Source organism: Arachis hypogaea, chromosome 15, assembly GCF_003086295.3.
Source record: "Arachis hypogaea cultivar Tifrunner chromosome 15, arahy.Tifrunner.gnm2.J5K5, whole genome shotgun sequence".
In the NCBI taxonomy this organism is placed as follows: domain Eukaryota; kingdom Viridiplantae; phylum Streptophyta; class Magnoliopsida; order Fabales; family Fabaceae; genus Arachis; species Arachis hypogaea.
This window is the reverse complement of record NC_092050.1, coordinates 152,766,304-152,781,583: the sequence shown is the minus strand read 5'-3', so window position 1 is coordinate 152,781,583 and position 15,280 is coordinate 152,766,304. Positions and strand designations below refer to the sequence as shown.

At 29.3% G+C, this 15,280-nt stretch overlaps 1 protein-coding gene across 1 annotated transcript; it reads right to left on the bottom strand.

The window, feature by feature from the left end:
- Window positions 1-3,158: 3,158 nt before the first annotated feature.
- LOC112749280 (alkane hydroxylase MAH1-like) lies at window positions 3,159-4,706 on the bottom strand. Its single transcript, XM_025797542.1, has one exon. It carries the CDS (start codon window positions 4,704-4,706, stop codon window positions 3,159-3,161), a length of 1,548 nt encoding a protein of 515 aa, XP_025653327.1.
- Window positions 4,707-15,280: the final 10,574 nt, after the last annotated feature.

The window sequence follows — 15,280 nt, the reverse complement described above, 5'->3', positions numbered from 1 at the left end:
AATTTTATGATAGAGAAATGTTAGGAGTCAGTAACTTTTGTGATTTGTAGCTATCAATGAGATTAGTGTGAGATTTCATCCAATGATTCACTTTTCTTTACTGATTATATGCTGACCAGAATTTAAGAAAGTTGCTGCCGTAGACTTTTACTTTATGATGTATACAACTCAACTTGCTCTTTTTTATCCCAGCCACTTTCATTCCCAAACCCTTCACACACACTCTCTTTCTCTCTGTCGGTCTGTCCCCACCATGCTCTAATCTGCTCCGACAACAAGTCCGGTTCAACATGGCTCAAGTACCTTGCTCTAGCAAAGGCATCCCCACCGTCGATGGCGTTGTCCTTGATTCTTTCCTTCATTGCAACTGGTCACCACTCCGCTCATTCCTTCCAAGCCTTGCCGAATATCGTACCATCCCAGCCCTTGGAGTCCCATATCTAGCCATTAAGCATGACCACCGTCCTTATTAAGCTATTCAACATGGGCGCGGTGTCTCACAAGCTCATAATTCAGTTTATTGAATTGTTCATTAATCAAATTCGAATTGAGTCCCAATCAGATATGACTCACTTCCTGTCTTAAAATTTAGAGATATTTTAAGATTTATAACAACAAAATACTAATAATAAGAAAACATCTCGACCAACTACTTAGGCCTGATTGCCTGAAATTGTTTTAAATGTTTTTTTATTTGGGGTCAAGATGGTTATCCTATTTGTTCCTGTGTTGTTTTTTATTATTATTTTTATTTTTACTGTGTCCAAGTTGGATAGAAATAATAATGGAAATTATGAATAACGGGCTGCATCTATAGGCCTAATTATACATTTACTTATTTTTATGTTTATCTATTCTAAATTCTAATTTAACCATAACTATTCTACTGCCGGAGCTCCTATGACGACGTTCATCACTGCCTTTCTTGTGACGCCGCTCATTGTGACCGGTACGAAGCTTTTCAATGCCGCATTTACCTGCCGTCACCGCAACGAAATCACCTTTTTTTTTGTTCTGTTGTTGTCGCGACGCACCTTTGTCCAGCTTTCTCCTCAATGTCATGTCTCTATCCAGTATGATTGTTGCTGCAGCTTCAAACTAGCGTTGATCATCCTCTTTGCTGCGCCTCTTCAACGGCGAAGCCCGACTCGGTCCATCACTGTGTTACCACCCTCCCCACCGTGAGTCTCCTGCATTTTTATCATGTTTGTACCTAGCTGGTTCCTTTTTCAAATCATATACTAGCTAGAGGGAGAAGAAATTGGAGTTTTTTTAGTGGTGTTTAATAATGAACATCCACGTTTTAATAAAAAAAATTATCCGCATATATAGTAAAATGAACATCCTGCGAACACATGTGTATACAAAATCAAGTAAATAAAGTGAAAATCAATAATATATCCAAATAAATATCTATTTTAAAATAAAAAGAACCATCCACATAGTAAAATGAACATCTGACTTAATTGATAAAAAATAAGTAATGACATAGCAGTTGCGAGGGACACCGAAATCGTGATACAGCAACGACGACGATACAGAATTGCAAGAAAGTGGTTGCTGAAAAAATAAAAAAAAAATTAAAATTAACTTTCTTTCTATTATAATTAAACCTAATTAATTTAAAATTTGATTTTTAAAATTAAAATTAATTTTTTTAACCTCTTATTATAATTATTTAGGTCATTCAGAAAAAACGCCGTTTTCTATACTTTCTCACCATGGAAATTGGTTTATCCATTTATGGCCGAAATTCATCCGACCTCCAAATAGGGGTTTTGTATAGAGCTCTTCAGTCTTTATTGGAATCTAAAGAACCAAAAGCTATGTGATGATTTCATTGGAAATTAATTGCCTTGAACAATAATCTTGAGAATTTGGGATAGTCTTATGTAGTTATTCTGTCAGAATAAAAATATTAAAATACTTAAAAAAAACAAACTTATTTATAAAAGAAAATACAAAAGACAAATCACCATTTCTATTTATCTAATTTGTAGTCAACACATCTAGTCACATCTATTGTGTAATCTGAAAATAATAAAAAAAATAGAGACATTGATGAAATAGCTGTGAAAATTGTGTTTAAAATCTTAATTATTTTTAGTTTATCTAACTATTATGTATTAATATTTATATATTTCAACAAAAATGTTTACAAATGTAATAAGTTTATTATTTTTGATAGGGTACAAATGTAATAACTTTAATCCAAACCCACTAAGCACTAACTAATTTTTTTGACAAAATATCCTGTTTGGCATTTGTGGCCTTGTTCTCTATTTGTATAAATACTAAAATATTTTATGAACCTAATTTTTTTTGCAACATCCAGATTCGAACATTGGAAATATTAAATAGTTAATAACAACTCTTAAAAATATTAGCTGTGTGAGCAAATATATAATATATTATCTAAAATTAAAAATTGTCTTTTTTAAAATATTTAGTTTACTACGAATAGGCAGGTTAAGTAAAAGAGCAGGATATCATTTTTTACATATTTCACAAAGTAGACTTAAGGTCTATTTTAGATGATGACTGCAAAGAGATTTTTTTATCTCGAATAGTTATATTTTTATAATTTTTTTTATTATTTTTTTTTTTATCTTTTAGTCCCGTTTTCAACAAAATTATTGATTAATTTTTATCTATTATACTTTTTATTATTAAATAAAAAAATTTTAAAATAAAAAATTAACAAAAATTCATTCTAAAAATATTTTTATTATTTTCCAATAATTATTAATATTTTCAGTAGAAATTAATTTTCATCTAAAAATATTCAGTACAAATACAAAGCTACCGATAAAATGAAAAAAAAAAAAACATAATTGCTGAATAAGCAAGAGAAACTTTATTTCCTTCCTTGCTTATCACAACCTAGTTTTACACATTTTATTAAAAAATATTTAATAATAAAAAAATTAAACAAAAACAACTAATATTTATTTTATTTAATATTCATCAATTATCACAATAATTAATAAATATTAAATAAGATAAATTATGTCTTTTTTTCTCTAACATTATTGCATCTTATTATACATTATGAAAACACACGTACATTCATTATTCATACATTATGCCATGACATATAGTTTTGACTATTGAGCAACATATCATTCATACATTTATTTGAAACTGAAATTCATTACTCAAGCTTGTCTTTTTGTTATCTTGACCTTCAAACCATGCTTCATAAGAAGAATAATCGAAAGGGTCGGTGTAACTTCATCAGAATGATCTTTCACAATTCTAACCCTATAATTTTGCAAAATAGCAGATGTAACAATCTTTATTTGAATGAAAGACATATCTTTACCCAAACAAGTCCTTGGTCCTGCATTGAAGCTAATGAACTTGTAAGAAGGAACATGAACGATTCCTCCTTTTTCATTCATCCATCTCTCTGGCTTGAACTCCAAGCAATCCTTCCCCCAAATTTCTTCCGATCTCCCCATTCCGTAGAAAGAAAATACAACATTCGTATTCGAATCCACAACATGTCCACTTGGAAGTATGTCATCTTTGATTGGTTTCTTGCGCTCCATAGGTATTGGAGGAAAAAGCCTTAAAACTTCACACAAAGCGCCATGGAGATAAACTAGCTTCTTGACATCTTCTGTGCTTAAAATTTTGTAATTTTCTCTGTCAACAGCGCCAAAAACTTTATCTATTTCTTCCAGAATCTTAGCTTCTACTACCGGATGCGAAGCAACAAGCCAAAAGAACCACGTAAGAACTGAGGCAATGGTATCTCTTCCGGCAGCAAAAAAATTAAATCCATAATCTCTTAAAAGTTTCGCATCGAGCGATTCGTATCTTGTAGCTTCAGCAAGAAAGCTACCGAATCGAATAGTTTTATCGCTCTTTGCATTCATAGTTTTCTTAGTTTTGCTTAGCTCTTCGAGTTTAGAAGCTATTTGAGTACAAAGGAAATGGTCGAAAACCTTGAGCGCTTTCGCCATCTTCTTCTCATTACCAATTTGGAGCCATTCTTGAAACTTCCAAACACTTTTCGGCACCATTTGTCTGTAGAACAAGCATTTTTCAATCTCATCAAAAGCCTTTTCAGCTTCAACAGTTGGGAATCCAAGGGAAAGGGATTTGGGATCAAACCCTAACACCATCAAGCTTGTGAAATCAAATGTGAACCTACAAAAGACATCTTGAAGATCCAACACTGTTCCTTGCAACCATGCATGATCCAACATGGGAAGCAAACTATTCTTCACCTTGTTCTGAATCGTTTTCTCGAAGAAGATATCAAAACCTTTATGCTTGATCAGAGAAAGGAAGAAAGACTTCATGTATCTCCATTTCTCAAGATCATCCGTCACGATTATGGCGTCGCCGAAAACATCGAAAACGTCGCGAAACTCGGGTCCCTTGACATAGTTTTCAAAATTCTTGCTGAATACGTGATGAGCGTTCATGGGATCGGTAGAGAGCAAGAAGTTCATGTTGGTGAACCAAGGTCCCATGAATTCAGCAGTGCCTCCTTTGCGATTCAAGACATTTGCTAAGAAATCATGAATTTGGGACAAGTTGTAAAAAAGTTGAAGTGACATGCCAAAGAGTGGCCAATCTATGAAAAGAGGGTCTTTACAACTTCTTTTGCGATCAAGAACATGGAGGACTAGGAGGATTATTGTTATTATTATGGATGCAATTGTTGCTGCATAGAAGAATAGCATGGCCATTGACATTTTTGGTTGATCAAACTAACTAGCTTGCTTTGTAGGATTTGTTAAATTTGATTCTCCTTCTTATTCTAGGTTTATTTTATAAGCTTTTAAAATGTCAAATGTTATCAGATTTTCAAAGAAAATAAACAAATTTTGACACATGATAATTGTTAAAAAATAATGATAACGATAGAATAAGTATAGAAAATTAATTTTTAATTAGTTAATATTAGTTAATTTTTTATTATAAAATAATTTTAATTTTAAATTTTCACTTTTTAAAAGATTGAGTTTAATAAAGTTATTAAAATTTAGAATTTAAATTTAAGACAAAAAGTAATTTCAAAAACTTGGCTGATATTATATTTTAAAGTTATCTTATTTAACTTAATATATATAAATTCATATATATAACATCATAGGTGCACATTTATTATATTTAATATTATTCAATTATTAGATAATATTTAAAGAATACAGAATAAAATAAGTGATAATTATTAAAAATGCAAACTAACATAAATTTAGGCTACTTTAATTTGAACTTATTTATATTGTCTCTCGAATATTTTTTTTATATTGTATACAAGCTTATTTATTACTTGTACATTCATAAAAAATATTATTTATACCTCAAAAGTTAATTATTAAATTAATTACTATATATTTATATAAATATATGTTATTTAATTTAATTTTAATAAATATTTTATATTTTAATATATATTTTATATAAATAATTGATTTAATAATTAATTTTTAATACACATCTAAGTATAATTGTACATTTTTATACGGAGAAATTAGCTAGAGGCATTTTGTTGACGTTATCTTTTTTCTACATAACAACATTCAAAAAATCAAAAGAATTTATTGGGGAATTATCATACGGCTATATATGCTACATAGATACGGCAACACTAATAAGTAATAATATAAGTAGGATGGCTGCAAACATTAATGTGGGTTAAGAAAAGTTTGGAAAATACTAAATAGTGATCCCCCAGAATTTATTATTCTTAGTATGTTTTAGGGGAAAAAGTTGAAAATTAACATTTTTGAGTTAATAAGACATCAACATTTATCCTTTTTTATTTTTCTTTTTTTCTTTCAACCTTTGTCAATCCGGTCCATTGCTCTGTAACTCTGTTGGTTGATTGTTGGTTTAAAAAATTGGTTTTCTAACAAAATTGTAATATTTATATTGAATAAATTAATATTTAATAAAAAATGACAAATTAATTATTTATATTTTAGAATATTAAATAATTGAATTCTTAATAAAATAAATAAACAAATTGAACCGTCACTCTATAACTCAATCTTTATTGTGCATTATGAGTTATAATTCGGCGTTAACTATCATTCATTCTTTGTTTGTAATCGACACCTTCATTACCGACTTAATGACCATCATTTCCATCTTAATGACTAAACGGTCATAACATGAATATCATTCATCAATTTTATGCTTATAAATTTCCATCTTAATGACTAAACGGTCATAACATGAATATCATTCATCAATTTTATGCTTATAAAAGGCACCAATTTCTATATCTCAAAACATAATGCATGATAAGTTCTATTTTCATGTTTTACATTCTATATTCATAGAATTATTATAAACACACATGAGAAGTTTTATTTCATGTCTAATATTCTATATTCATAGAATTATTATATATCTCTTAAACACTTACTGACTTGAGCGTCGGAGTGTCTTTCGCAGGTACCCACCCCCTTATTCTCTCATTATCGACGTATACATCATCTTGACGGAGAGCTTACAAGTATTCACCGGCGGACGAGTTATACACCGGCCAATCTCAGCAAGAACAATTGGCGCCGTTTGTGGGAAACGAGTAAAATAATTCATACTCCCCTTAGGTTCATAAAATTTGATTTACATTTAAATTTTTGAACCAATCTCAACAATCTTGTTTAAGATTTTATTTAATACCTCTTATCAAATTTCAATCTATAGTAACTTTTTATAAAGTATGTACTTTATACATTCGAATTGCTTTACTTTTACGTATCATAATATTTCACATCTCATAATTGATCAATAAATCAATTCGAGAACAAAGTCAATCCAAGAACAAACTCGATTTTCAATCAATCCGAGCACATACTCGCTTATCAATTTTGCTTACTTTTTTCAAAGTTCTCTATTTACACAAATAAAATTATATATTTTATTCAACATACTTTTGCATTTATATTTTGTGTAACTAATATTTACTAATTTATTAGTTATATTCAAACCTTAATATATGTCCTATACTTTATGCTATTAAATTTTATGTTACTATTTGTTTAATACAGAAAGTTAAACAAAAAAATAGTTACAAACATGCAAATTTGCTATTTTTGCACAAGGAATATACTTCATAGTTAAACAAAATTTATTATATTATTAAATGACTAATAATTTTATTGCTTTATTAACAAGTTAATGCAAATTCTACGAAATAAAGTTCAAATATTAACAAATAAAATTAAATAATTTATATTTGACATGTATGACATTCATATATGTTATCTTCTTCTCTACAATTATCAACTTTTAAGGTATATTTTTTTACTTTGAACTCTTTTACTTTTACAATATATATTATTCAATATATATTGCGACTTTGTACATATTCATTTTCTCAATTTATCGTATTCATGTCAGACCTTCACTGTAAATTGTAAATATTCAATAACAAATTGTTTTGAGCAAGAAATTCATCAATAAGCTGTTGTGGGTCGAAAAAATTCCCAAGACAATTAATCATTTTATCTTCGGATCATACAATCGATTCCGTCAATGGATATCTATGTCTGAACTTTTCAGTTCACATACAATCAAATGCTAAAATTGTTCTTAAGCGAAAAAGTATCCCCACACAACTATCTTGATTGAATGACTCTTATCACTCAATTATTTTTTGAATAAGTGCCGACATAATAACCCGACTAAGCTTGGGGCTCACCATATCATTATTCACTTATCTTTTAACCGAGTTATAACTCATTTTATTTTCTAAGCTTAGCCTGGATCATATGATCAGCAGACAATGCTTGGGAGCTGTGATCCGTCACCCTATAACTTGGTCTTTATTATGCATTATGAGTTATAACTCAGCGTTAACTATCATTCATTCTTTGCTTGTAATCGACACCTTCATTACCGACTTAATGACCATCATTTCCATCTTAATGACCAAACGGTCATAACATGAATATCATTCATCAATTTTATACCTATAAAAGGCACCAATTTCTATATCTCAAAACATAATGCATGATAAGTTCTATTTTTTTGTTTTACATTCTATATTCATAGAATTATTATAAACACACATGAGAAGTTATATTTCATGTCTAACATTCTATATTCATAGAATTATTATTATATACCTCTTAAACACTTACTAACTTAAGCGTCGACGTGTCTTTTGCAGGTATCTACCCCCTTGTTCTCTCATTGCTGACGTATACCTCATCTTGACGGAGAGCTTACAAGTATTCACCGGCAGACGAATTATACACCGGCCAATCTCAGGAAGAACACAAATTAATCCATAGCATTTGTATATAAAAAAAGTAACAAATTTTAATTTTGTCATTTTTTTTCCTATTGTTAATCAACACTTCACTTTCAAAAAGAAAAGTAAAGAATACACTGAAAACTTTCTTTCAATCTCAAATATATATCATATAGAAAAATATATTTGTGTTCATGAAAAATTTTGATTATATTACTATAAAACAAGTTAATTATTCTATTTTGATAAATTTAATTTTCTAATATATAATCAATTAATTTATTAAAAAATATGTGAAGTAACATGTATAAATTATATATATAGTGCTAATTTTTTATGTTAACAAAAATTTTTGCAAAACCTAATCTAATCCCAAAATCTCAGCTTTAAAAAAACTTGACATTATTGGGCTGAGATTTCATTTTCTTGGTCATCATGATGAGTCATAGGCCTAACTCTTAGACTTTATCATGATGCTTAAGTATTTTGTGACGATTTTTGTTGATTGTAATGGTTTAAAACTGTCACTATCGTTTACTTTTGTTTCGATTTTTAAACTGAGATGAGGGTGCATATGAAAACATAATTAAATTATTGTACGAGAAAGTAAGAGTGAGAGCGAGAGGGAGAAAGTGATAGTCCAAACGGCACTTTAATATTATTCTATATTTGGGTTTAAATTTTTTTAACATAAACTCTACTTGCATCTAAAAATTCTCGGTCCAACGAACTTTATCTACCAAAAAATAATAAAGATAAAAAAAATAAAAGTAAAAATGTGTGAAAATACATTCAAATGAATGGTGTACCTATCCAAATTTATTACAAATATTATTCTTAAAATCTGTATAGTTTCGCATACAATTTTGTAATATTTGAATTGAACCATCTGATTCGGCCAAAAAACCTATAAACTTGTGATCTATCCAATTCGATTAATTATACAGATCAAACCTATAATCGAATTTGTCAACATTGCTCAAATCTATGGAAACTAATTGTAATCCGATCTAATCGACAAAATTAGGAATGGAGCTAAAAATTCATTAGGATCACTTTGCCATTAAGACAACTGTAAAATGAGTGATACTTATTATATATATAAAATACTAAAAATAGAGTTTTGATTAAATTATATTTTATTTTATATTTTACATATTTATTTAATTTTGTAGATATGCTACACATCTAAGTTTATTGTCATCTAAGTCAAACCAAACAAGCCTAACACTAGTAAAAATCACTCTCATTAAAAGAGTGTGTGTAACATCTTAATTTTTAGCACCTCATGATCGTACCAAAAGTAAGGCGTTACTAACCTGTTTTTCTTATTAACTATTTAATATTGAGCCTTTAGTTCGATATCGCATTTCAACTTTTAAGAAAAATATCAGAAAATTTTGTTTTTATTTATCAAAATCGTATATCAAACATCACCAAGTAATAATAGTCACATAATTATTAATAATATTAAATGACATACAAGTAAATTCAATATGAAACTCGAATACAATACCTATCCCTCTGGATAAAATAAAATCTAAAGCAATAAGGGCGAGAGAATTCTATGAAAGAAACTTAACTCATAAATAAATTCTATAATCGTCCGCAGTTTCAAACTGGGTCTTCGAACCCATGTCACTGAAAGGGTGGAAGATTTTGGGGTGAGAACAAACCACACGTTCTCAGTAGGGAAATGAGAATGTCGTAAAAGTAATTATATCAAATGCAAATAATTAACTTTACTCAATAAAACTATTTTTATTAAACCCCTGAAAATACTTAGTTTTATTTTAGATAACCAATTACTTTTCTCTAAATTTCTAAACTCCAACAGATTTTAATCACAAAATTAGTCATATTAACCATCTCTCAGCTATATAATCATTTCTCAACCACAACATTACACCTCAATGCTTCCGTAAACCAACAGCACAAGTAAGAGATCCAAATCAACACACAAACAAGTCAAACAGCACAATCACAAAGAAGTAAAACAAACAAACATAGCCAAATGCAAATGTGCAAACAAGGATGATGCATATCTAGTCCTATCGGAGGTAATAAGCTCATTTGTCGGTTTCAACCCGCACCTGACGCAATCCGACTCGCAAGTCAGATAAGGCATTCCAGCGGCATAACCTCTGCAAGTTTCTACTTCTTGTAGGCGCTGATTCTCCAGCTGAAGCATGTGCCCCTTTCTCCTGGAAGCCATTCCATACACACGGGCATCCCCGCACAATCATTTATACATAAAGCCCACGGCTTAACATTTTCACATTAGCACCCTAACTAGTTACTTTTCGTCACCCTCTCGTGACCTATTATTCATTTCATAATCACACGTGCCGTGTTCTCTTTCCTCTTTCCTTCTTTCTCTTAACAAACCAAACTCAAATCATAACTTGAAACAAAATATATTCTCAAAAACTGAACATAAAACTTTATACTTTCTTAATAAATCAAGCTAAAAACAAGACTTTTTGTAATAAATCAAAATCAAATAATTTTTAGTAATTAAAACGTTTTCTTTAAAGTTAAGCCACTTTCTATTTTAATAAAATTTAGACCTTTCAAATCTTGTATTATTGAGTCAAACCAATCATTATTAATAAATCAAATCAATAATTTCTCAAAATAAGCTTCTAAATCGGATTTTTAAAATGAAATCACTTTTCGTGTATTTTTACAAAAAAAATTGGACAGCATCTCTCCTTAAAATTGGACTTCACCACTCATGCGGGCTCCCTCAAATTCATAACTTTCCAAACCAAACTCAAATCCAACTCCATTCAACAATTATCAATACGACAATTTTTTCAATAATTAACTCATCATATTTCTATTTAACAAGTAACACTAATTTAATCACCTTTCACAGCCACAACTCAACCAATCCATCACAATCACACAAAATTAAAATTTCAGCAACTCCATCAAAATCAGAAAACCAATATCAATCACAGCCTCACACCAAAATTAATCTTATCAATTAATCACTCATAATAACAATAAAACCAATCACATTCTCAGCCATGACCTAAACTCAATAAACTAATTATAACACCAAAACTTCATCTCAATACTAAACAAATCACAATTTTATAACCTCAAACCAAGCTTATTCCTATCAATTATCATTTAAAACTGTTTTTAAATTATTCGCAATTACTCATTAAACTTCATTGGCATTCATAGATTAAAACAATTAATTTTAAAATAAATTCCCTACCTCGATCGCGATTCAACTATGCGACAAAATCCTCTTTTTTCCTTGCGGCCCGCAAAATCCACAGCTTCAGACCATTTCCGAGGCAACAACGACGACTTCAAACATGACATGCAAGCATCGATACTCAACCGTATGGAAATTAACGCCGCAAAATCCTTAGTAACATATAACTGAATAGCGACTATAAGGGTTTCGAAAGAAAAATAACTTACTGCACTAACACGAAACCGAGACAACTGAGCAGCATCAGCCTCCGAACAACTCTGGTGGGTTCTATTAGCGGCGGTCAGAACGGCCCACAGGGCTGACGGCGACGAACCTGGAAATGGTGGAGGCACGACAGCGCGAACCAAACTCCTCCTTCGCATTTTGACCTCCCCTGACAGCGGATCTAACGACAACGACAGGCAACTCGGCGACAGTGGTCCTCCAGCGGCGGCGACAAGACACGAACAACGTGCTTGCAGCTGACGTGACGGGCTCCTGCTCTCCTTCCTCATCGCGACATTTCCTTCCTCTCTGAACCGCGTTGACGGCGGCACTACTCGAAGCTCCATGGACGGCGGCGACAGAATCCTCAGCGGCGGCTCTGGCTCAACAGCGACGCTCCTCTCTCCGCGATGGCAATGGCTCCCGTGTGCGGCAGTAGGGTGCGGCTCCCTCTTCTTCGATTCCGAGCTCTCTTCTCCCTTTCCAGTTCTGTGTGCGTTGTGTTTAGGAAGAAAGGGGGGTTAGGGTTAGAAATTGGGAAATTAGGGTTTCTGAATTAATTTGGAGATTTTGGGATTTAGGGTTAGGAATTAAAGAGTTTATAAGGGAATAAGGATAAATATGAATAGATATTTTAATAAAATTGGAGGGTAGAGTAATTTTAAAATCAAATATACTCTATTAAAAATATTTAAGAACACTATTTATCAATATATTGCTAAGTTCAAATAATTATTTCTAATTTAAATTATAAAATAACCAATTATAATAAAATTACACAAGAATGTTAATTAACTTAAATTCTAAATATTTATAAAATCAATTTAATCATTTTTAATAAATTATTTTCTAAAAATAAGAAACTCGAATTAAATCATAAAACATTCATAATAAAATTTATTTAAATTAAATTATACAATTCTTTCTTATTTTTCAATGGCTGATATTATATGAAATATTCAATTATAATAAAGATTATAATAAAATTTTAATTAGTTTAATTTTCAATTATCATGAAACTCTATTTAATTATCCTTAGTAAAATAATTTTTTTTTAAAATAAAATTATCACAATTATAATAAATTGTAAATAACTTATTATTTAATTTTCCGAAAACTTGGGTTGTTACAGTGTGTACACGCTCTCAAAATCTCCCAAACAAACGTTATTCTTTATGTTCTAATATAAAAAAATCATTCTTCTTCTTCTTCCCTGTGTTACGTCTTCTTCTTCTTTTTTTCTTTTTTCGTTATCTTTCTTTTTCGTTATCGTCATCACTAACAACACCAACATTTTGCTAATATATTTATTGGTTCTAATTTTCTTTGGTGTCATTATTAAATAATTTCGTTTCATTTGTATCCAGAAATAAATTCGATGTATTTTTGTTGATGATTGAGTCTTTTTGACTGTTTGTTCAAATCTAAACTAATTTCAGTTCATTTGTGTGTTAATTAAGGTTCACTTGATGCTGTTGATAAGTATTGATCAAATTTTTTACTCCTTAAGTAATTTCGGTTCATTTCTTAGTTTAATTGATGTTCATTTGGATCCAGAAATAATTTGATGTACTTTTGTTAATGATTGAGTCTTTTTTTAGCAAAAAAAAAAAATTATTCATTATCACTTTATTCAATTATATTAAATTTTATTTCATTCCATTCAATTTATCTTAAAAGTCATTTTAACTATTGAAACAAATTATTTATCAACAATACACCTAAAATAGTGACTAGTGAGTACATCAAATTCACATTCACATTCACACCATTCTTGAATCTTTGATAATGCAATGACCCATGCATACAACTTCATTGCTGCCACGTCCTACCAATCATCATTCCACCTTTAATTCATCTAATCTTCCTTTATTATTGCAGCTTAAAATATGGTTTATCTATTCATCTTATAATTAAATACAATTAACTTTGACATATAACATATGACATATCATGTATAATTGATAAGGACTATGAAGATTGAAAGAGACTGTTTTAATTTGCAGTATAAAAAATAACTGCACATTCTTTAAGTTAACTGTAGCCAAACATATTTGATATTAACAAATGAACCAAAATATTATTATAATAATATCATTTTATAATAACAAATGAATTGAAAATTGTGCATTTTATAAATTCAAAAATTCTTACATTTTATCTGAATTTAAATTCATAAACAATACTAATTTTAGTAAAGAAGGATAAAATTATTTATTATTATCTTTTTCAATTGCATTCTATTCTATTGAATTTAAAATTGTTAAAAAATGAACCGAAATATTATTATAACAACACTATTGTGTAATAATAAATGAACCGAAAATCGTATATTCTATAAATTCAGAAACTCCTGCATTCTATCCAAATTTAAATTTATAAACAATATTGATTTTAATAAAGAAAAATAAAATTATTTATTATCACTTTATTCAATTGCATTAGATTTTATTCCATTCTATTCAATTCAAAATTATTAAAAACGATAATAACGAAAGAGAAAGATAACAAAAAAAAAAACGCAACATCAAAAGAAAAGAAAAACCTGCATGCGCAAATTTAAAAATTTGAATCAACTCCCATACTTATATTTTACAAAACTTATTATCCAAATCTCTATTCTCATTTGCCATTTTAAAAACCATCATATTAGATGGAAAAATTCCAGTAACATTCATTGTTTCATCTAATAAAAAGAATTTCAAAATTTTTAATTGAAATAACCCACGAAAAATACTAATGAGAAAACCTCTCATCCAAGTAATTAGATCTGAAATTGTTTGAAATACTTTTGTTACCCGTGGAATAATTAAGAAATTATGAACCGTCTTACCCCATTGGTTTCGAATAGAGAACATGTGATCGATGCACATGCCCAAAATTCATTCGACCTCCAAAAAGGGGGAGTTCCCTATATATATAGAGCTCGATCTTTATTATGAATCTAAATTAAATATGTAAATAACTAAAAGTAGTAATGTGATGATTTCATTGGAAATGAGTGAAAACTCGCGAGAAAACATGATGGATAGAGGGGTTATCGATTCGATTTGGTTTGATTTTAGACAAAAACCAACTAAATCGATATAATCGATTCTTTTTCATAAGCAACCAATCGGTTTTTGCTATTTTTGCACCAATCGAATCAAATCGAATTAAATAAACAGCAGTTTAGTTCGGTTGATTTTTTTAATTTTTAAATTTTAATTAAACAGAACATTAATCACAATAAAATGAGATTTAAAATAGTTAATAAATTAAAATAAAAATACATCACATTCAAATTCAATACAATTTTAACTTATTTCAATTACTAAGTATAAAATAAACATACATAAACATAAAACAAATACATTTGAAAATAAATCGTTGTCCATTAGAAACGTACCACGGACTCAACATTTTCATCTCCAACTTCATCAAGTATAGGTTCACTACTTGCTGGTTGCATATATATAAACATAGCAAATGAACAACATACATTAAATTATTATATAAAAAATTTGTCATCAAACAACAAGAATTACAACAAATCTATCTTCAAACAATAACAACAAATTATAGTAACAACAACAACAAATTTAAATTAGGAACAACAACAAAAAATT